The sequence below is a fragment of the Coniophora puteana genome, assembly GCF_000271625.1.
Source record: "Coniophora puteana RWD-64-598 SS2 unplaced genomic scaffold CONPUscaffold_13, whole genome shotgun sequence".
Taxonomy (NCBI): domain Eukaryota; kingdom Fungi; phylum Basidiomycota; class Agaricomycetes; order Boletales; family Coniophoraceae; genus Coniophora; species Coniophora puteana.
Genome location: NW_006913065.1, coordinates 185,786 through 204,554, shown reverse-complemented (window position 1 = coordinate 204,554; position 18,769 = coordinate 185,786). Strand labels below are relative to the sequence as shown.

Sequence of the window (18,769 nt, the reverse complement as noted above, 5' to 3'; positions counted from 1 at the left end):
ATACAAACCATTTGAGACATTTCACTGGGTGGAAGGAAGGTTCTCACTTGTTTTTAGTTGGTTCAGTAAGGGTTATATATACTGTTGCTGGTTATTATACACTGCCGCGCGCTTCAGGCTTTGAGAGAGTCCATCGAAAGAGGTGGGTCGGTTCCACAGCATACAAGGTCATCAACGCGAACATGCTCAAGTTGCAGTGCATTGCGTCGACACCCAGACTTTGCTTTAGTCCCGTGCTAACCTTATGACTAATTTCCCTACATGTTTCTGGGATTCAAGGTACGCAAACGCGTCGACCGCTTCTTCGAAAGTGAACACCTTATCGACCACAGGGTGTATATCATGCTCAGCGATAAACCGATTCATTGCCTCGAACCTCACAAGTCTTGGGTCAGTTTCCTCCGTTCCTACCAGCCATCACAATTAGAGAGTACTTACTGCGTCACAGAACCGAGCATAATTCCACGGATGACCAGCGCCTTCAGAATGGCCACACCCAGCGGAATTTGGTGTCCGCCCAGCGAACTCGGAATCTGGTGCTCGCCCTGTACATCGATCGTCAGGTGGAAGCGAAGACGAATGGGAGACACTGCTGTATGGCAAACCTTGGCAACGAAGCCGATCAAGTCTAAGCAACCCGAATAACGGACAGCGTTCGCGGACTTCGCGATAGTCCCGGTGCCGCCAACCTCCACGACATGGTCCACGCCCCGCCCGTTGGTCTTGTGTTGGTGGAAAGTCAGCTCCGTGAAAATTTGTTTAACTGAGCAGAAATAAATTCACGATCTTCAGGACCTCCTCGTCCCAGCTCTCCGTCTTGTTGTAGTTGATCGTATGTTTAGCGCCTAACCGCTTCGCGAGCTCGAGCTTCTCGTCCGACGAGGACGTGATAATGGCGGTCGCGCCTGCGGCTACTGCGAGCTGCAGGCCGAAGCTTCCCGGACAACAGTCAGCAACCCCAAGCGATGTAAAGCACGTTCTTTCATGTTGCTCACATTGATACACCTCCGGTGCCCAGGAGAAGGACCGAGTCTCCCTTCTTGAGCGCCTTGAGGCCAAAGAGCGCGTTGTACGCTGTCAAGGCGGCGCACCTTGGCAAATATTCCTGCGTGAGTCAAGGTATCCCCTTTCTTTTCACATACAAACTCACGGAAGAGTCGACGCTTCGTCATAGCTCAGGTTCTCCGGGAACCTCACGAGCGCCTACGGTCATGCGCCCAGCGCTAAGCCTCAGCAGCTCCTCGAGGAACGAAGGTACGATACGTACATGAACCGGGACGCACGCATATTCCCTCAGCACGCCGTCGACACCCGCTCCCAGAGCACTTGCGGTCGACTCGGGAGTGATGTCTCCGTTGTGCTCAACGACCGCAATTTGGGCACAGACGCGCTCGCCGACGGTCCATCCCACGACGCCTGCACCGAGGAGGACGATCTCGCCTGCGGCGTCGGAGACCGGGACGACGTCGTCTTTCCACCTGTTCGGAGGAGTGGGGCCAGTCGATGGTCAGCGGAAGATAAGTCAGCGACGGAGAGCGCACCCCTTGTATGTGCTGTTTGTGACGATAAGGTCTTTGTACTGGGGTGGATGTCAACGTGATAAACAGAAGGTATGGCACGCAATGCAAACAGGAAGGGTCGTGTCATGCTTACGTTCAGAGATACAGAGTGAATTTTGATGAGGACTTCGTTCGCTGATGGCTTCTCGAGAGGAGCGTCACGAAGCTTGAGATGGCGGTAGCCATCGTGCTATTGTCCCATAAGCACTAGTCAGTGACTTGTTTTCTTTCAGAACGGGGGAATGACATACACTAGTGCGGAACTCTCGAATTGTCTCTGGGAGAGCCATGTAAGTGCTTCGTTGGCGGATATGCCGGACGACTCAGAAACCGCAAGATTTCCTGTAGCCTTTATATCCAACCGGCTAAGACGAAGGCATCGGGATATCAGAACAAAGTCAGCGCTGACGCTCATGTAGCCCGGTACTCAACGGAAAACACAAAGACGCGACGCTTGTATTTTGGCAAATGTATAAATCTCAGTCTTAGAGAGCGTGAGCTTTTCCACCCATATTTGTGCATCTGCCGCTGTTGTCGGGAAAACGTTGCTTGCTTCAAACCATCATTGATGGATTGGGAATTATACCGCCAAGGCAGCGCATCTTACGGTCGTTCGCCTGAGCACTCGCTGCGTTAGAAGGCATTCAATTCACGAAAGAGTGGATGCTTCATTGTAGGTCAGATTATCCGGAATCTTCACCAGCCTGATCGTGAGCGTCTACTATAGATTGATGAATCATGATCTATCATGATACACCCGGCACTCTTTCTTGTTATCTCCCCTTAGCTCCGAGGAAATGAAGACATTCTGTGCGAGTACGGTATGTAATCTCTCCGCGTCATACATGAGTACTAACTGCATCATCATTCGCAACGATGCGTACTATAAAGGAAACCCTAGTGGACACATGCCCTTATCCACTGAACTTCACTGTTACTGGTAGGCTCTGCGCAGCCAATACCACCTTGAAGTGGACGCCGCTATGCACTAGTTCTTAGCGAGATCCTTGCGTTCACGGTGATATGATCACGATGGTTTAGTAAGAAAGGGTCAACGAGGGGCCTGCGCTGTGCGCCTGTGGCGTGCTCATGTGCTTCCCATGGGTGCAGTTTCTCTGCATTCTGAGAACCAGGAAAAGCAACTTTCTTGTTTTCAACGTACGCGACTCCCTACCGGGCTCATATGATGGACTCCTCCGAGATATTTGGCTTCATAGGGTTTTCAGATCACCAAATGACATTGCGTGACCTCGTACATGTAGGTTTGCTGATAAGTACTTTCTTATAAGGCCCATCGACGATCACCGTCTGAGAAAAAGTGGGCTAGAATGTGTTACATAAGTCACTTGTGGCGGTAACAATTGCAGCTGAGGACGGACGTGCTCCGGTTCCAAAAGAACATAGTCTTGGCTCGGTTAAATTAGTACTTGTGTGTGCCGATCCTTCTAAAGTTCTCCAATCGTTATAAATATTATGATCACACGACTATATAGGCTCATGGTGAGGCGATTACGGCTTGGCTATTCCTCACCATGACTGCACCCCAAGGTGCCTCGCAAGAGCAGAGCTCTCATATAATCCCAGAGTCTGCGTATGTATTCTCCAACGATAGACAGGAGGGCGTCAGGTGCGTCCTTGTGCAGCTGTGTTTATTTTGGCGTCACTTAAAATGCACAAGACTCGATAACCAGTACAAGATCCTCAAGAAGAGCTTTGGGAATAACGTGCTTTACACTCCAGTCAGCCTGAGCTCAGAAGCTGAAGTGCTTGACAGCGGATGCGGAACAGGTGTATTTACATAACACTTACTCAGCATGCTTTGTATCCTGACGATCGATATTGCGTAGAGGCTTGGGTCAAGGACATGAGCCATGTGTTTCCTCTGGTCAAAATAATTGGCATAGATATGTCTACGAACCTGTTCCCACAAAATTCAGCCAACATCACCTTCCTGAAACACTCCATCCTCTCCCTTCCCCGAACCTGGACAAACAAATTTGACTTAGTGCACCAGAGCGTCCTGTTCAGCGCTCTCACCATTTCCGAATGGCCCATCGCACTTGCTGAGATTCTTCGGGTGACTAAGCCCGGCGGATCCGTGCAGCTGATGGAGCCCGTGTTTGGAATACGGGCGGACAGGCACATGTACCACGTCGCAAACGCTCTCGGCAGGGCAAGGAACTTACTGATCGATGACCGATTCGGTGCGTTGAAGAACATGCTCAAAGACGTGGGGTGTATCAATGTCACCATGGCTCGCAGCTCGTTTGCGCCGGAGGAATGGTCCGACGAGGAGCGTATGTTGGCGCGCGGGACATACATATCTGCGATAGCGTCCATAAAGGATGTTCTACTCGGATCGGGTGGTACTCCAGGTGTGGAGACGGCTGAGGAGTTTGACGAGCTCATGGAGGCCTGTGAGGATGATGGACCTGAGGTCGGTAGCATTGATGGACCTGACTATGAGGCATGGGCGTTTTATGCTACAAAGCCGTGATCATGTAAACTGTCCCACACAATTCCCAACATGGTCTGTTAGAAAAGCTCAGAGAATCCTCCGCCTATTCGACACTTTGTGGGATTTTGTGATTCAACATTGTGGCGTATATGTTCGAAGTTTATACTGTGTGCAATGCATCTCTTATTTATTTAATATCCATGCCCATTGATCCAGCGAGGGAGAGTTCATAATACCAAATAAGCTAAGTATAGGTAATGGTCGCTTGCCGCTCTCAAAATGAAGACCGCCAACTAAGTTTATCATAGCGGGTGTGGCGCGTGAAGGTGAAGACTAATACAGACGGTGGGTTCGATAAAGTCGATACGAAGTGGGCACAGTAACCTCGAGAAAAGAGTGGTGTTTATTCTTATTCAAGCACACACTATGCTTATTGTCGTACATATGAAACGTCCTATTTCACCTCACTCCTAGATAAGCCTAATAACAACCTTCCCCACATGTTTCTGCGATCCCAGATACGCAAATGCGTCAACTGCCTCTTCAAACGAGAAGACCTTGTCGACAATCGGGTGAATGTCATGTTCAGAAATGAACCGGTTCATCGCTTCGAACCTGTGAGAGCAGTGAGTTAGCTCAGAGTTGCTACTCGTTCCCTGGATACAGGCAGAGTACTCACTGAGCTGCAGAACCGATGAGGATACCACGTACGACAAGCGCCTTGTGGATCGTCAGGCCCACCGGGACCTGGTTCTCGCCCTAGAAAATTGTCGTCAATAAACCACAACGCTATAATAAGTGGTTGGGATGACAAACCTGGGCGACAAATCCGATAAGGTCTACGCAGCCCGAGTAGCGCGCCGCGTTGACGGACTTTGCAATTGTCCCAGAGCCTCCGACCTGATTACGGAGAGACAGACGTTTTTAGCCCTTGAGGAACTGTCTGCGTCCATAAAGCGGAAAGGTGCGTTCTTACCTCGATGACATGGTCTACACCTTGTCCACCGGTCTACAGGAGAAAAAGAGTGAGCTTTGGTGTTAAGTCACTCGAGCGTTGGGTGACATACAATATTGAGGACCTCATCGTCCCAGTTCTCTATCTTATTATAGTTGATCGTGTGTTGAGCACCAAGCTTCTTGGCAAGCTTGAGCTTCTCGTCTGACGACGACGTGACGATGGCTGTTGCGCCTGCGGCCACTGCGAATTGCAGACCGAAGCTTCGCAGATGTGAGCTATTCCGACGGAAAAGATGATTTGCACCATGCGTACATTGACACGCCTCCAGTACCGAGAAGGAGCACGTAATCGCCTTTCTTGAGCGGCTTGAGTTCGAATAACGCGTTGTATGCCGTCAGCGCGGCGCATCTAGCGAGAAAACACGGCATGGTAAACTAAAGGAATCCTTGGCTAGACAAAAAAAAAAAAGCAAACTCACGGAAGCGTCGACGCCTCGTCGTACGTCAAATTCTCTGGTATCTTCACCAGGGCCTATTCGGAAAAAAAGGTTCATGACTACATTCCCTACTCCAAATCACAAGTAACAAACGCACATGAGCCGGCACGCGCACGTACTCCCTCAGCACGCCATCGATGGCTCCGCCCAGAGCTCTAGCCATCGTCTCAGGCCCAACCTCGCCGTCGCGATAGTCGAGCGCGACCTGTACGCAGACGCGCTCGCCGACAGACCACTGGCCGCTCGAGGCGACGTCCGCGCCGAGGAGGGCGATGGAGCCGGCGGCGTCGCAGCACGGGACGACGTTGGGTTTGGGTTTAAGCCTGTTGCACAACGGAGATATCAGACATTCTGGTGCAGTCGAGCTGGATGGTTCGATGTTCACCCTGCGTATGTGCCCTCGACGGCGACCAGGTCGCGGTACTGAGATCAAGCTATGGTCAGCTTATGGGAGAAAACCAACAGGATCATTCAATGCTCACGTTCATAGACACGGAGTGCACCCTGACGAGCACCTCGGCCGCCTCTGGATGCTCCAACGGAGCCTCGCAGAGCCTGAGCTTTCGATATCCATCGCTCTGCCATCCCAAAAAGGATGACTTGTCAGCTTTCACGGCCAGCCACAGAAGAAAAACCAAGACACACGTTGGAGCGATACTCCTTGATAGTCTTTGGGAGAGAGCTATAGCTAGCCATTTCAGATTGAAGTCGAAGTCTGCTATGGTGATGCTCAGGTGAGAGCAACCGCGCGATGATAAAACCCAGTCCCCCCACAGACTTGCCGCTTCTTTTATACCACTCGCAACGCCCCGCTGCCGAACGCACGTTCTCATTGCGTAGCACATATGATGCGGCACCCTCGAAGCTGACTCAGTACCGCGTCCAAGTTTCACCTCACCATCACCAGACGGTGCAAAGTAGTAAGCATCCCGACCAGCGGCGAGAGACGGAGACGCTTTAGCGTACGATAGGCCCCACCTGTGTATTTCATGTCGGCGGCGGCGGCTCAGGCTGGAGACACCATCCCGGAGTTGGTAAAGTCAGCAATGATCGGAGAGGAGAATACGAAGAACTCAACAAGTGACCAGGCGCTTGTTTAGCTCGCGAGCGGCGCAGCGAGCTGCACGTGCCGCAGCTGTTTGGGGAGGTTTAGACGCCGGCGGAGTCCTCGATAAGCTTGGGACTTCTGCGCTAAGGATGGCATGGGCAGCATGCATGCCCCTCCTTCAAATAAAGGTTCGGTTGACGCCGGGAAAAACAAGAAGACACCTGCAACGAACGTCAACGCATAAATATTCAGATTCCAGTAAGTTACGCTATGTAAACACATTCGAGGATCTTAGAAACACACAAAAGGGGGGCGTGAAAAGGCGTATCGTATGAAAACAGTCGGGGGATGGAATGAAAAACCCAATATCACACACTACACCTGGCTCAGCGGCTCATACCCCCTCCTCCCTGCGCCCATCCTCAGCCCCAACCTCGCCAACAAGCCCTTCCCACTCCCACTCCCGCTTCCACTGCCACTGCCACCAAGACCGCCCGCCCCACCTCCCCGCCCAACCCCATCATGCTCCTCGCGCTCCGCCTCCCTCCTCCTTCTCGCCTCCTCGAACCCCTCCATCGGCACATCATACACGCTCCCATACTCGACCCCCACCTCGCGCCCCATCGTCCAAAAGTCCCTACAGTTCCTCACCACCCCCAGATCAAACGGATTCCGCGCCGCGCCGTCCTTGCTCGACGCGAGCTGCAGCCCGCGCGCCGCGCGCCCGCGCGTGAACCGGTCCAGCCCGGTCAGGTTCAGCACGAACGCGCCGCACGTCCCCGGGGCGCTCAGCCCGCCGCACAGCGAGCGCCTGTGCGCGTGCGCGTGCTTGGGCGCGCCGCCGCCGCCGCCTTCCGCGCCTTCCTGCGCGCCCTCGCCGTCCTCGCCACCCGCAGCCTCATGGGCGTGGGCATGCCCATGCCCATGCCCATGCCCACCCGCACTCGCATGCCCCCGATGCTGATGCCCCATCTGCATCCCCGCACCCGCACCGCCCGCCGCAAGCCCGCCGCGGCCGCCCATAAACCCGAACCGGCCGAGGTTCGACACCTCGAACGTCGTGAGCTGCCGCGCGACCTGCCAGAACTGGCTGAGGAGGAGCACGGACGTCCAGGAGAGCTGCAGGGTCGCCCAGAGCGCGACGCAGAGCAGGAACGCGTCGATCGAGGCCGCTTCGCAGAGCAGCGCGGAGCATACGGGGTATGTCGAGGCGTCGGATGCGGCTGCGAGGGCGTTGGAGAAGTCTGTGGATGGGTGCGTGCGGGTTTAGATTTGTCTGATGGGTTGTAGAAGGAGGAAGGGCGGGTGCGTACATTCGTAGGTGAGATAGTCAAAGAGACCAATGCCAACAACAAGCGTCGTCACAAAGACGAGGAACTGCCGGTGGTTTCCCGCGCCGACTGCGCCATTAAATCACCCGTTGAGCACGTACACTAACGGGCCAAACAGGATAACATGGACGTACCGCAATTCCACACCCACGGGCAGTGACTAGAAAATGCACCGCCTCAGCATACACGACTCCAGTAGACAAGCGTGTTTGTCACTCACTGATCGCTCCGCGCGATACACCGATCGCAGTTCCGACAGTGTCTCGAGCGCAGCGGTTTCCTTGCCTAAAAAACAAACGAACAAATAGATTGTAAGTCCCATCCCTTGATAAACCACCGACCGATCTCACCATGCACTGTATACAGAACGTCTGCCCATTCAACCGGCCCTCCGACGCGAGGTCTTCGATGATCTACGCACGATACAAACGCAAACACACATTTGATGCGTCAGCCAACGCATACACCAGAAACCACAACGACGATGACGAAGAAAAAAGGTAGTGCGCACCGCCTTGAGCTCGCCGTCGTTCGCCGGCTTGGGACACAGACCCGGGTCGAGCGTGATCGAGCGGAAGAAGTTGTACGCGCAGAGGCCGAGCGAGAGCGCGAAGCCCAGGTGGACGAACGGGTGCGATTCGGTTTCTGCACGGGTGGAGCGTGTCAGCATCGCGGAGGACGAGCGGGGTAAAAGGGTTTTAAAAAAGAGATGGAGGGAGGGGCGGGGATACGCACGGCCGAGGAGACGGCGGGCCCAGCAGAAGCCGACCCAGATGAGGGAGGCGGCGATGATGCCTGCAAAGTACGGGCTCTGGTTGACGGTCCCGGTGTATGTGTTCTTGTTGAGCAGGACGCGGGTCACGATCTATGTGACAGTCGACGTTTCTGAGGTGAGATGGGGATAAAATGGTGCGGGGCAGAAGACGCACATGATGCATGGCGAAGAACTCGGCCATGGCGAGGATGATGCCCGTGTACCACGGCAAGATAGCGAGCGTCGTGAAGATGAGGTAGAAGAACACAGCGGGGATGACGAATATCGCGATCTTCGTGTTGCGCTGCCATCCCGACCCCGCATCAGCAAGCGTATCCTCGCAGCAGCCAGTCAGGCAGGCCAACGCACCTCGCTGAGCGGCTGCGACGCGCGCACGCCGTACTCGTTCATCCCGCCCTCCTCCAGCGCGCGCTTCCACGCGCCCAGACTCTTAAGCTCGACCGCCATATCGCGGGGCGTCCGCCCCTCCGCGTCCTTTGCATGTATATCCCCGCCCATCTCGACCAGCCGTCTGATCACGACCCTGTTCCCACGCACGACGCTCCAGTGGAGCGGCGTCAGCCCCGCGTCGTCTTTCAGATTCGGACTCGCGCCGTGCTTGAGCAGCAGGTCAACGGAGAGCGCGTCGCCCTGGTACGCGGCCCACATGAGGGACGTGTGCCCCTGCGCGTCGCGGGCGTCGACAGTGACGGGCTGGTGCAGGACGTAGAGGAGGGGCATGACGGCGGAAGAGTGGGTGACGAGGTGGAGGGCGTTGTAGCCCTGGGTGTCGGAGACGTTGGGGTCGGCGCCGTGGGCGATGAGGAGCTGGACGACGTAGAGGTAGCCGGAGCGGGCGGCCCACTGGAGGGGCGTGGCTTGGAGGTCGCCGCCGATGGCGTCGACGTCGGCGCCTTGGTCGAGGAGGTAGCGGCATGTGGCGAGCTGGGCGTTGATGGCTGCCCAGTGGAGCGGGGTGCTGTGGTGGATGAGAAGGAGGCGGGGAGAAAAGGGGGAGGTGACGTACACGTTTTGGTCATCGCGGTCGTTGACGGTGGCCTCGCCCGAGTCGATGAGCCTGCGGACGGAATCGAGGTCGCCGCGCTGAGCAGCTGCTATGAGCTCATTCTAGGACCAGTTTGTCAAACGTAAGCGCCTAGGGCATATGTGGAACTCACGACAGGCTGGGGCTGGTGATTATAGCTGAGTCCCTCTGCAGTTGCATTCTCTGTCTCGACGTGAGTGGTCGCACCTGCTTTGTTGGTGCGGTCGTCCATGCAGCTAGTCGTAGCTCGTCGTCGTCGAAATCGTAAGAGAGTGTCAAGTGAGTTGCTGCGTCCGTCAGCGGGGCAACAGGCCTGTGTTGCACTGCCACAGCACTGCCACACATGACGCACCTCCTTCATTCACTCGTTCGACCAGCCCAAGTCTCTGACATGCTCGGGACAATTCTTGTGACGTTCGCTGCAAGGTCGGTCAATAACTGTGTAATCTTGAGAGGGTCATCTTATGAAACAGATGAACACCGTATAGAGCCGTGCTGCTCCTGGGCTCACGCGCCTTTCTCGAGCGCAGGATCTACAACGACCTCCAGCACATCTCCGACGACCCCGACTCTGCCTCTCTCCCGCCCCCGTCTGCGTCCGTCTCCAAGTCCCAGATATCGCACGCGCTGCACCCGTTGCTCGCACAGGCATGGTTCTCCCTCTCGTTCTCGGAGAGCAGCCTCCTCTTTATCATCCTCATGTGCCAGGGACTCGACCTCTTCAGTCCAAGGTGCGCACAGTCCCTCCCCTCTGTCCGAACAACGCTCACTCTGCTCAGCTCGCGCATGCTCGGGTGGAAGATCTCCCTCAGCCTCCTCATGGCGACCATCGTCCTCTTCGTCCCGTTCACCTTCAGCCTCACCCTCACATACAGGTCCGGTGCGTCATTCTCCCTCTTCCCCACGCCTCCGCAGCACCATGTAACCGCAATTTGACCTCACTCCCTCACCGACAGACATATCCCGCACCTTCCGCGCGATCCTCACCGCCATCCCCATCGCCCTCTACCTCTTCGCGCTCGGCTACATCCCGCTCCCCTCCGGCCCGAGCTACACGCTCCTCGCCGCTACGACCGCGCGCATCGTCGTCGTGGGCACGATCATCCTCGGCCTCATATCGGGTATCGGCGCTGTGAGCGGCGCATGGGCTGCTATCGGGCAGAAGACGTGCGTCTGTTCGTTGGGTGCTTCAGCGCGGTGAATATGCTAACGCGCTGAGCTCATTGGGTGGCAGGGCCGTGCCGACCGCGTCGTCCATCGCGGCTGCTGAGGTGTCGCTCGAACGCGTGCGCGAGGATCTGAGGACCCGCGGCGCGGAGATGCACACGTATACAGCGTCAAGTGTGAGACCCTTCTAATCCTTCAGAAGCCTCAATAGAAGCCAACGTCAACCATTGCAGACCGACGCAGACGCGAACAGCTCGTGGTTCGCCCGCGCCTTCAAGCGCGACAGCAGTACGCACTGTCTCCTCGCCCGCCTCGATACAGACCAGTGAACGCGGCACAGATCTTAGCGCAATGCAGCAAGAAGTGATCGGCCTCGAAGCGCTCGAGGGGCAGATGGTTTCACGCGTACAGCACCTCAAACAAGCGCGCGAGGCCGCCGCGTACGCGCAGTCTCTCCGCGGCAGACTGCTCAGCCGCGCGTGGGCGGTATACTGCGCGTGCCGGGTGTGCAGCGTGCGTCCCCCACCGTTCCTCCATTTTCTCCCCGAAGCTAACTTAATATGATAATGCGAACGCAAGTCCCTCATCAACATATTCTTCCCGCAAACCTCGCCTTCGAACACGGAGACGACAAGCCCGTCCTCGTACGGCGACATCGTCGCGCACGCGCTCGCGTACCTCCTCTCGCTCCTCCCCGCCGTCTCGCACCGCGCGGGCGAGCTCGACGTCGCGGGCCTGTCGCGCCAGATCAGTCTCGCGCTCGTGGGCGTGATCATCCTGAGCAGTCTGCGCGTCGTGCTGCGGGGCGTCACGCGGGTGCGTTCTGTCTCCTCGTTCCCCGTTCGCGTGTGGAGGACGGATGGCTGAAGATGCGCTCTGCATTGATCGTGTGCTGCAGCTCTGCCGCACGACATCGCGCTCGCTCTCCGCCTCGCTCATGCTCCTCGTCATCGCACAGCTCATGGTACGCACCCCGTCCCTCCCCCCGCTTTCCGCGCACTTCTCACCCCGTTTAATGTACCGCGTATGCAGGGCATATACCTCCTCTCGACGCTCGTCCAGCTACGCAACATGTTCCCGCCGTCGTCGTCGAGCGGCGGCGGCAGCGACGCGCAGACGAACGTGTTCGCAACGCTGCCCGCGTACGCGCTCTTTGGCGGCCTGTTCGACTGGGCGTTTCTCCTCGCCGCGGGTGCGTGCGCGGGCACGCGCTGGGCGGGGGGATGGTGGGCTGGGGAGGATGATTTGTAGGTGTAGGGGGTAGGACTTGAGGAGGGGAGCGGGTGGTGTAGGATAGGTATGTAAATTGGTGGGCGTGTTTTTTGTTGAGCGTGTTTGGGGGCTTATATAGCTGTGTAGGGCCAGTGTTATTAATTATTGCAGTATAGAGATCGTCGTATTTCCATAAGGCTGGAATAGACGCCTGTGGATCATGCGCCACTGCTCGCTTCCCTGCCTCCATGACTTCCCTGCATTCGCATTTCAACGACGTCATACACCTTCCTGCTGACGACTTATAAGTAGGCGTCGCCTTGTGTGTGTGCTCTTCACTAGTCTTTGTCAACATGACTCTGCCCACCAGCTACCGTGCCTACAAATCTAACGTGCGTCTCGCTGCTGGGCTCACTTTATCAACGCCCATGGAAAGCTGACCATACTGCAGGCCGACGGGTATCAGAACCTCCAGCTTACCCAGGTGGATCTCCGTGAGCCGAAACCGCTGGAGGCCGTGGTTAGAGTGCATGCTGTTTCGCTCCAGGTGCGCATGTCGTCCCCTCGGATGTCCTTGTAGTGCTACGCGCTGATGAGGTGACCTATACGTGCGATTTGAATGTGTGAAGTTCCGCGATCTCCTCGTCGCGAAAGGCGATTATGGCCTGTAAGCCCCGCTTTCCTCCTCGCATCCTCTCCGCCCACAACCACAACATCCATCCGCTAATCGAACCGAACCGATGCACACCGCCAGACCGACCGGCGCAGGCATCGTCCCCTGCTCCGACATGGCCGGCACGATCGTCGCGCTCGGCGAGGACGCACGGCGCTTCTTCTCCGTCGGCGAGCGCGTGTGCGCCAACTTCGCGCCGGACTTTCTCGCGGGCGAGCCGACGCCCGAGAACAGGGCCGCGCTGGGCGGCGAGCGGGACGGGGTGCTCGCCGAGTATGTCGTTGTGCCTGCGTATGTGAGTGCCGCGTGTTTGATTCGTCTGTTTTTTTTCTTTTCTTTCTTTTCTTTCGTGGGTTGTGGTACGACGGGCTTATGCGGTGTGGGTGTGGGTGGTAGAGTTTGGTGAGGGTGCCGGAGCATTTGAGCTTTGTGGAGGGCGCGACGCTTCCGTGAGTTGTGGTGTCCGCTGTGGGGTGGGTGTGGTCGGCGGGCTCACTGTGCTTGGTGTGGTTAGGTGCGCGGCGCTGACGGCGTGGAACGCGCTGACGGGCTCGACGCCTATTAAGGGCGGCGACACTGTCCTCGTACTCGGCACCGGCGGCGTCTCGATGTCAGTTCTCTCCCTCCGATTATACTAGATATATGAGGAATCTAACGCCACCGATGGCTTTCGACGCAGCTTCGCGCTGCAGTTCGCAGCAGCGTCAGGCGCGACGGTTATTCTGACGTCGTCCTCGGATGCCAAACTCGCTCTTGGCCGTAAACTCGGCGCCCACTATACAATCAACTACAAGACGACGCCCGAGTGGGACGAGGAGGTGAAGAAGATCGTGCGTTTCCCTCGCTGTCTCGGAGTGGGACGACTTGCTGAATGTGGGTAGACAAACGGACGCGGGGTCGACCATGTTGTCGAGGTACGCGTTCGTTCGTCTGGCATCGCGCATCTGCGGGTTTGCTGATGCCATCCACTCACGTACTGTGTGTGCTGTAGGTAGGCGGACTGGGCACGATCGAGCGCAGCGTCAACGCGGTGCGCCTGGCAGGCTCGGTGCACCTCATCGGCACGGTGTCGAAGGTGCGTGTGTCGTGTCTTCTCATGCATATTAAGCTCCCTCTGAGGTGCCTATCCCACGCACGCGTTGACTTTCGACATAGGGAGCAAGCGGAATACCGCTCATACCGGCCATTTTGCGCAGTATCAAGCTCAACGGCGTTGTCGTGGGTTCCGTTCGACAGTGAGCTTTGACACTATCTCCCGTCGTAATGATAATCGTGGTAATGTTGTGCTTGTGCAGGTTCGAGGACATGAACCGCTTCATCGAGGCGCGGGGCTTGCGGCCCGTGGTGGACAGGACGTTCCCGTTTGAGCGGGCGCGCGAGGCGTACAAGTATCAGGATGCGCAGGGGTTTGTGGGTAAGGTTGTGATTGAGGTTGTCGAGGAGTGAGTGCGTGTGTGTGTCAAGGGGTGAGGAACTGGGGAGGATATGATATTTGAGGTAGTGTGATCTACCATACCACGAGAAGTAGCTAAGTGGCTCTGATGTAAGCTCGGTAGATGAAGGAGAAATGAGAAGATAATATTTAATAATAAACGTCTTCCGTTGCTAGTACTCAAAACGGGGATGTTCTCTGAGTGAGGGCTGGGTTGGAGGCCATGGTGCAGCCTTTTCGGAGTCGTCGCTTGGGTAGTCTCCCCTAGACTGACCCTATATCAAAAGACAGTCGTTCTTGTATCGCTTGGGCGTCGCACTTGTCAGACTCCTTTACGCGTCAGCGTCCGATAAATGCGGGGATGCTACCCCGCGTCGGACTCAGATGCCACGTGGGCGATCAATGAATTGATCACATCAGCTTCCGGATGTGGAGAACTCCGACTCGGAAAAGCGCCCGAGCTTTGTGGCTTTCTTCCTGCGGCACGATCCTTCAACTTCAGCTCGCTTTTGAACAGCAGACTCGTGCGGGCTCCAGTAAAGGGGTATGGATGGAGTAACTCTGAGCCAACTCGACGGTCAACTGTAGTCATCAAAGGTCTGTCAGCGACTAAGTATGTGTAGATGACTGAGCGCTGCTGAAATTTGGGGTTTACAGCGGCACAGGTGCTTCACGATGCATCGCCCACGTTTGCGGGGATGTCTGTGATCCGATGCGGTGTCAGAAAGACGCCCAGAAGTATGCAAGCTCTTACATAGGACTGTCAGCCGAGCGCTCTAAGCACTCCGACACGGGGGTGGGCCAGACGCGGCGGACACAGACAAACGGAGATGCTCGGGCGTGTCGTTGCAAATGCTGGGGTGGGTGTTGATATATGATGCTGTAGGATATAATATATAATGTACGGCGGGGACGACGCTGTTCGCCAAAAGGCTGACTCAAGATCCCTCCGAACACGCAGCATGACGAATTCCTGGTACCCCAGTGACATCGCCCCCCTCCCTTCTCTCGGCGCCGACCTCGCTTCGCAGCTACAGACCAAAGTCGAGGACACATTGCGGGGCATCATCAGCCGCAACCTCTTCAATTCGCAGTTCGGCCGCACCTCCGACTTGTTGGCGGGCCTCCGCCGCTCGCTCACTGGCGCGAACTTGGACGACCCTAAAATATGCGCGGACGCCTTCGCCGCGGCGGACCTCCCGCTGACCGAATACGACATCTACGAGCCGTACATCGCCAAGTTCACGCAGCGCTCGCCCGCGCGCCTCTCCGACGTCGCGGACCTCCTCGCGCCCGGGCTACCCCGCAACCTCGGCAAGTCGAGCTCGACGTCGGGGAAGGCGTCGAAGCTGATCCCGAACTACTGGCGCGACGTCAAGAGCGGCGCGCCGTCGTACCTCAAGCCGGGCTCGTCGCCGTTTAGGAGTAAGGAGGGCGGGGTGATGTGTATACCGGTTTTTACGGGGTATATGAGCTTTGTCGACGTTTGCGACGATGAAACCGGCGGTGTGACGCGTATACCGAGCGCTGCGGGTACTGCGTATGCCTCGAGAGCTGCTTGGGGATTCACCGATTTTGAGCGCGACCATGAGCGTCTTTCGGAATCGAGTGAGCTATTCTCACTATGTGCACATTGTGGCTTTTGTGGTCCACTGACTTCTACTATTAGTCCCCGGGCTGACCGCACCGTTCGGCGTGGGCCTCATCGTCAACTACCGCTCGCTCATGCTCACGCACGCTGCCTTCGCGCTCGCCGAGCCCGCGATCGACACGCTGAGCATGCTGTGGTCGACCGCGTTCGTGGACTTTGTCCGGTGGATCGACGAAGAATGGGACGTGCTCGTGAGCGCGATCGCGAATGGGGAGCTGCCGCGGTTTCCGGACACGGAGAGTGTGCATTCGGCTGTTGCTGTGAGTGGCTGTCCGACCTTGTTATTTTGCTTTCTAAAATGAAAATGCTATAATGGCCGAAAACAGACGACGTTCCGTGCGGATACAAAGCGAGCGCGGGAGCTGCGCATGATTGGTCCGCCCTCGCGTACCACTGAGGGATGGGCGGTGAGGGTCTGGCCTCAGCTCGAGGTGCTTTCGGCCATCTGCAGTGGGACGTTCGAGCGCGTTTTACCGCAGGTGCGCATGGAACCTGTACCTACTGAATGAGCGAGGACTGATGATCCTATAGGTCAGAGCATACATTGGCCCGAGTATCATAATTCGCAATCCTGTGTACGCTTCGTCGGAGTGTGCGATGGGTATCTCGTACCATGATCAGGTGTTCAACGTCATCAAGACGCTGAACGACGGATACATTGAGATGCTCGAGATCACCGCTGACGGCGGAGACGGAGAGCTCAAGAAGCTTGTGAGTTTTCTACGCAATTTTAGCGATGTTTTTTAATTTGTTTTATCAGTGGCAAGTAGAGAAGGGTAAACTATATGAGCCGATCGTAACGACGTACGACGGCCTTTGGCGCTATCGGATCGCTGACGCCATACAAATCGTCGGCTTTGACCCTACTGACGGGACGCCTCTGCTCAAGTACATAGAACGTCGCAAGTAAGCTGCTCCGCTCCACATATTTACTCGACTAACGCTGACAATAACAAATGCTGCAGCCAATCCATGAGACTACCTCATGCATTGATCACGCAGGCAGATATCGCCGAGGCCGTGTCTCACGTTGATAGGCTGAAGCACGCCGAGTTCACGACATGGCTGGACGATCGCAAGGTGCCGCCTTGTGTCGGTTTCTTTGTGGAGGCATCCCCAGGCGATAGTGCGTGTCGTTTATTAAACTGGCTCAATTATCTCGAGACCTAATAATTAATTCACTGGCGCAGGACTCATCCCATCCGAAGCCCGAGACGCATTACTGAGCGGCTTGATCAACGCGAACGAGAACTTCGCCGTCGGTGCAACAAAGGGTTCTTCCGTCAAACCATCCATCCGGCTCCTTTCTCCCGGATCGTTTGGGGCGTTCAGGAACTGGAAAGGAGCGACGAACGGGACAGGGAGCTCGCAGATCAAGGTGCCGCTGATTATGGTGGATCCGAAAGGTCAGGAATTTACGTTGTCGAGGGTGATTGATGAGGTGCGGTAGATACCTAGCTGGGGCACATGTCGTTATGAGATTCTTCGTATTATTGCGCCGTAACAGTAATAATGTCGCTATCATGCCTGTGCGAGCAAGCTTCAAGTCTGGGAGCCCGATTTCAAGTTTATGAGACTTTGACGAGATTAATACTTGGAACCTTCGTAGTCGAGATAGAGGCTAAATAGTCTGAGATTTGGTTCGAGCCCGAAAATCAATCTCCGATCAAGTCTCCGATACCACACACTTGCTAGCGCTAGCACTAACACTGCAGACAAACGGCGATTTTATCCGGGATGAAACCGAGAGAAAGAGGCGGCGAGATGAAAGCCCTTTCCTCCGAGTTTTGGAACCCCCTTCTGCACAGGAAAAGGTATTCTTTTAGCCAACATTTGCGTCAATTTTGCGCTGGTAAAATGGACGGGTTACCGAATTTGGACTCTAACTTCCCGATTTGGACGTGTTTCTATCTAATCTCCGCACAGAAATGCAAACTCCGAGGCGAAATTTTAACTTTTCAGTAACTTTTCGCACAGCAAAAGATGGGTGAAAAAGGCTTTCATCTGTCCGCCTTCTTCAATCACTTTTTGTAACAGAAAAATCGCAGTTTGTCTGCAGTGTAACAGCTTATAGCAGAACGACGGCGCCCCCTTTTGTCACAAGAAGTTGAAGCTCATTCATACTTCCCGTTGCTGAGGTTGTCTAGCTCACGCTATACAACCCCTCTTATCCCCACCCACTACCAGCACACTCAGAGTCACCAGGTCTAGATCGCTCTCATACAGCTGTACCACATGTCCCCTCAGTGCTCTACCCAACATAACGGCGAGGCAAGACCCATGCACTTGAAATGCCGTTCGACTATGCACTGCTTCAAGGTGTTCCTCCTCATTAAGTGATTACGCATAGGGCGCAATAGATAAAGGGCTGCGAAGCAGTGAATGCCAAGTCACGCGTCGGTCAGTGACCGATGGTGACCGACACGATGACTAGATGTCGGTCATTTTCTGACCGTGACTGACGCATCTAGTCGCGTCTCGGTTATGAGAGCGACCGGTGATCCGGACGCGCGCGGAGATCTCGGGGGAAGTCAGGGGCTCGTAGATCAAATTAACATAGATAGCATACATCGTTCGTCTGTACCGTAGAAAAACTATGAAGTATGTAATAGAACCTCCTGAGTAGTATCATCTAGTGAGATCTCAATGTTACCGTCCGATCCCGACTCGTCTTGCTTAGGAATTGAGTCTAATTCTAATAATTCATACATGGACATCTCTTCTTCGAAGTTCTGGCGGGCTGACTGCTTGTAAAGATCGGACCAGCTCTTGTTGGCGAAGTTGAAGAGGTTTCGAAGCGGAATCTGCATCCCAATGATGGATACATTGCGAATGGGCTCGTCGTCAAGCTCATCTTCATCTGAGAGGCGCATATGCTGCTGAATAAGGGTATGGAATTGATCTACAGAAGAGTCAGTGGCACTAGAGTCTTCGGTCGGTCCTGGGCCATAAAATCGGGCGTTAAGGTCGTTCTGAGCACCAAGC

The 18,769-nt window shown here is 55.6% G+C and overlaps 7 protein-coding genes across 7 annotated transcripts; 4 read left to right on the top strand and 3 right to left on the bottom strand.

The window, feature by feature from the left end:
- Positions 1-56: 56 nt before the first annotated feature.
- On the bottom strand, positions 57-1,849 carry CONPUDRAFT_168431 (alcohol dehydrogenase protein; the record flags this gene model as incomplete). The annotated part of the gene is made up of 10 exons (XM_007774803.1): positions 57-376; positions 439-545; positions 606-722; positions 784-934; positions 996-1,091; positions 1,151-1,203; positions 1,268-1,478; positions 1,542-1,579; positions 1,654-1,749; positions 1,811-1,849. 10 exons carry the CDS (start codon positions 1,847-1,849, stop codon positions 226-228), a joined length of 1,059 nt encoding a protein of 352 aa, XP_007772993.1. The 3' UTR covers positions 57-225.
- A 1,242-nt stretch (positions 1,850-3,091) lies between these two features.
- CONPUDRAFT_76230 (S-adenosyl-L-methionine-dependent methyltransferase) lies at positions 3,092-4,056 on the top strand (the record flags this gene model as incomplete). Its single annotated transcript, XM_007774726.1, has 3 exons — positions 3,092-3,186; positions 3,238-3,347; positions 3,407-4,056. The coding sequence occupies 3 exons, from the start codon at positions 3,092-3,094 to the stop codon at positions 4,054-4,056; spliced, it is 855 nt and encodes a 284-aa protein (XP_007772916.1).
- Positions 4,057-4,449: 393 nt separating this feature from the next.
- CONPUDRAFT_168430 (NAD(P)-binding protein) lies at positions 4,450-6,361 on the bottom strand. The gene is made up of 11 exons (XM_007774802.1): positions 6,117-6,361; positions 5,954-6,049; positions 5,857-5,894; positions 5,569-5,794; positions 5,454-5,506; positions 5,288-5,383; positions 5,085-5,235; positions 4,994-5,026; positions 4,834-4,917; positions 4,697-4,776; positions 4,450-4,632 (listed from the first exon to the last, which is right to left on the bottom strand). The coding sequence occupies exons 1-11, from the start codon at positions 6,165-6,167 to the stop codon at positions 4,488-4,490; spliced, it is 1,053 nt and encodes a 350-aa protein (XP_007772992.1). The 5' UTR covers positions 6,168-6,361; the 3' UTR covers positions 4,450-4,487.
- Positions 6,362-6,894: 533 nt separating this feature from the next.
- Positions 6,895-9,881, bottom strand: CONPUDRAFT_157779 (uncharacterized protein; the record flags this gene model as incomplete). The annotated part of the gene is made up of 11 exons (XM_007774801.1): positions 6,895-7,763; positions 7,833-7,919; positions 7,985-8,010; positions 8,071-8,135; positions 8,201-8,263; positions 8,362-8,495; positions 8,586-8,715; positions 8,780-8,908; positions 8,974-9,583; positions 9,632-9,732; positions 9,783-9,881. 11 exons carry the CDS (start codon positions 9,879-9,881, stop codon positions 6,895-6,897), a joined length of 2,313 nt encoding a protein of 770 aa, XP_007772991.1.
- Positions 9,882-10,468: 587 nt separating this feature from the next.
- Positions 10,469-12,067, top strand: CONPUDRAFT_92600 (uncharacterized protein; the record flags this gene model as incomplete). The annotated part of the gene is made up of 8 exons (XM_007774800.1): positions 10,469-10,529; positions 10,606-10,816; positions 10,884-10,992; positions 11,050-11,104; positions 11,157-11,329; positions 11,396-11,632; positions 11,715-11,780; positions 11,849-12,067. The coding sequence occupies 8 exons, from the start codon at positions 10,469-10,471 to the stop codon at positions 12,065-12,067; spliced, it is 1,131 nt and encodes a 376-aa protein (XP_007772990.1).
- A 314-nt stretch (positions 12,068-12,381) lies between these two features.
- On the top strand, positions 12,382-14,147 carry CONPUDRAFT_157777 (NAD(P)-binding protein; the record flags this gene model as incomplete). Its single annotated transcript, XM_007774799.1, has 11 exons — positions 12,382-12,420; positions 12,480-12,575; positions 12,658-12,695; positions 12,783-12,996; positions 13,098-13,150; positions 13,216-13,311; positions 13,381-13,531; positions 13,583-13,615; positions 13,693-13,776; positions 13,857-13,936; positions 13,997-14,147. The coding sequence occupies 11 exons, from the start codon at positions 12,382-12,384 to the stop codon at positions 14,145-14,147; spliced, it is 1,035 nt and encodes a 344-aa protein (XP_007772989.1).
- Positions 14,148-15,032: 885 nt separating this feature from the next.
- On the top strand, positions 15,033-17,234 carry CONPUDRAFT_76226 (uncharacterized protein; the record flags this gene model as incomplete). The annotated part of the gene is made up of 7 exons (XM_007774725.1): positions 15,033-15,741; positions 15,803-16,044; positions 16,111-16,263; positions 16,316-16,495; positions 16,545-16,690; positions 16,750-16,910; positions 16,975-17,234. The coding sequence occupies 7 exons, from the start codon at positions 15,033-15,035 to the stop codon at positions 17,232-17,234; spliced, it is 1,851 nt and encodes a 616-aa protein (XP_007772915.1).
- Positions 17,235-18,769: the final 1,535 nt, after the last annotated feature.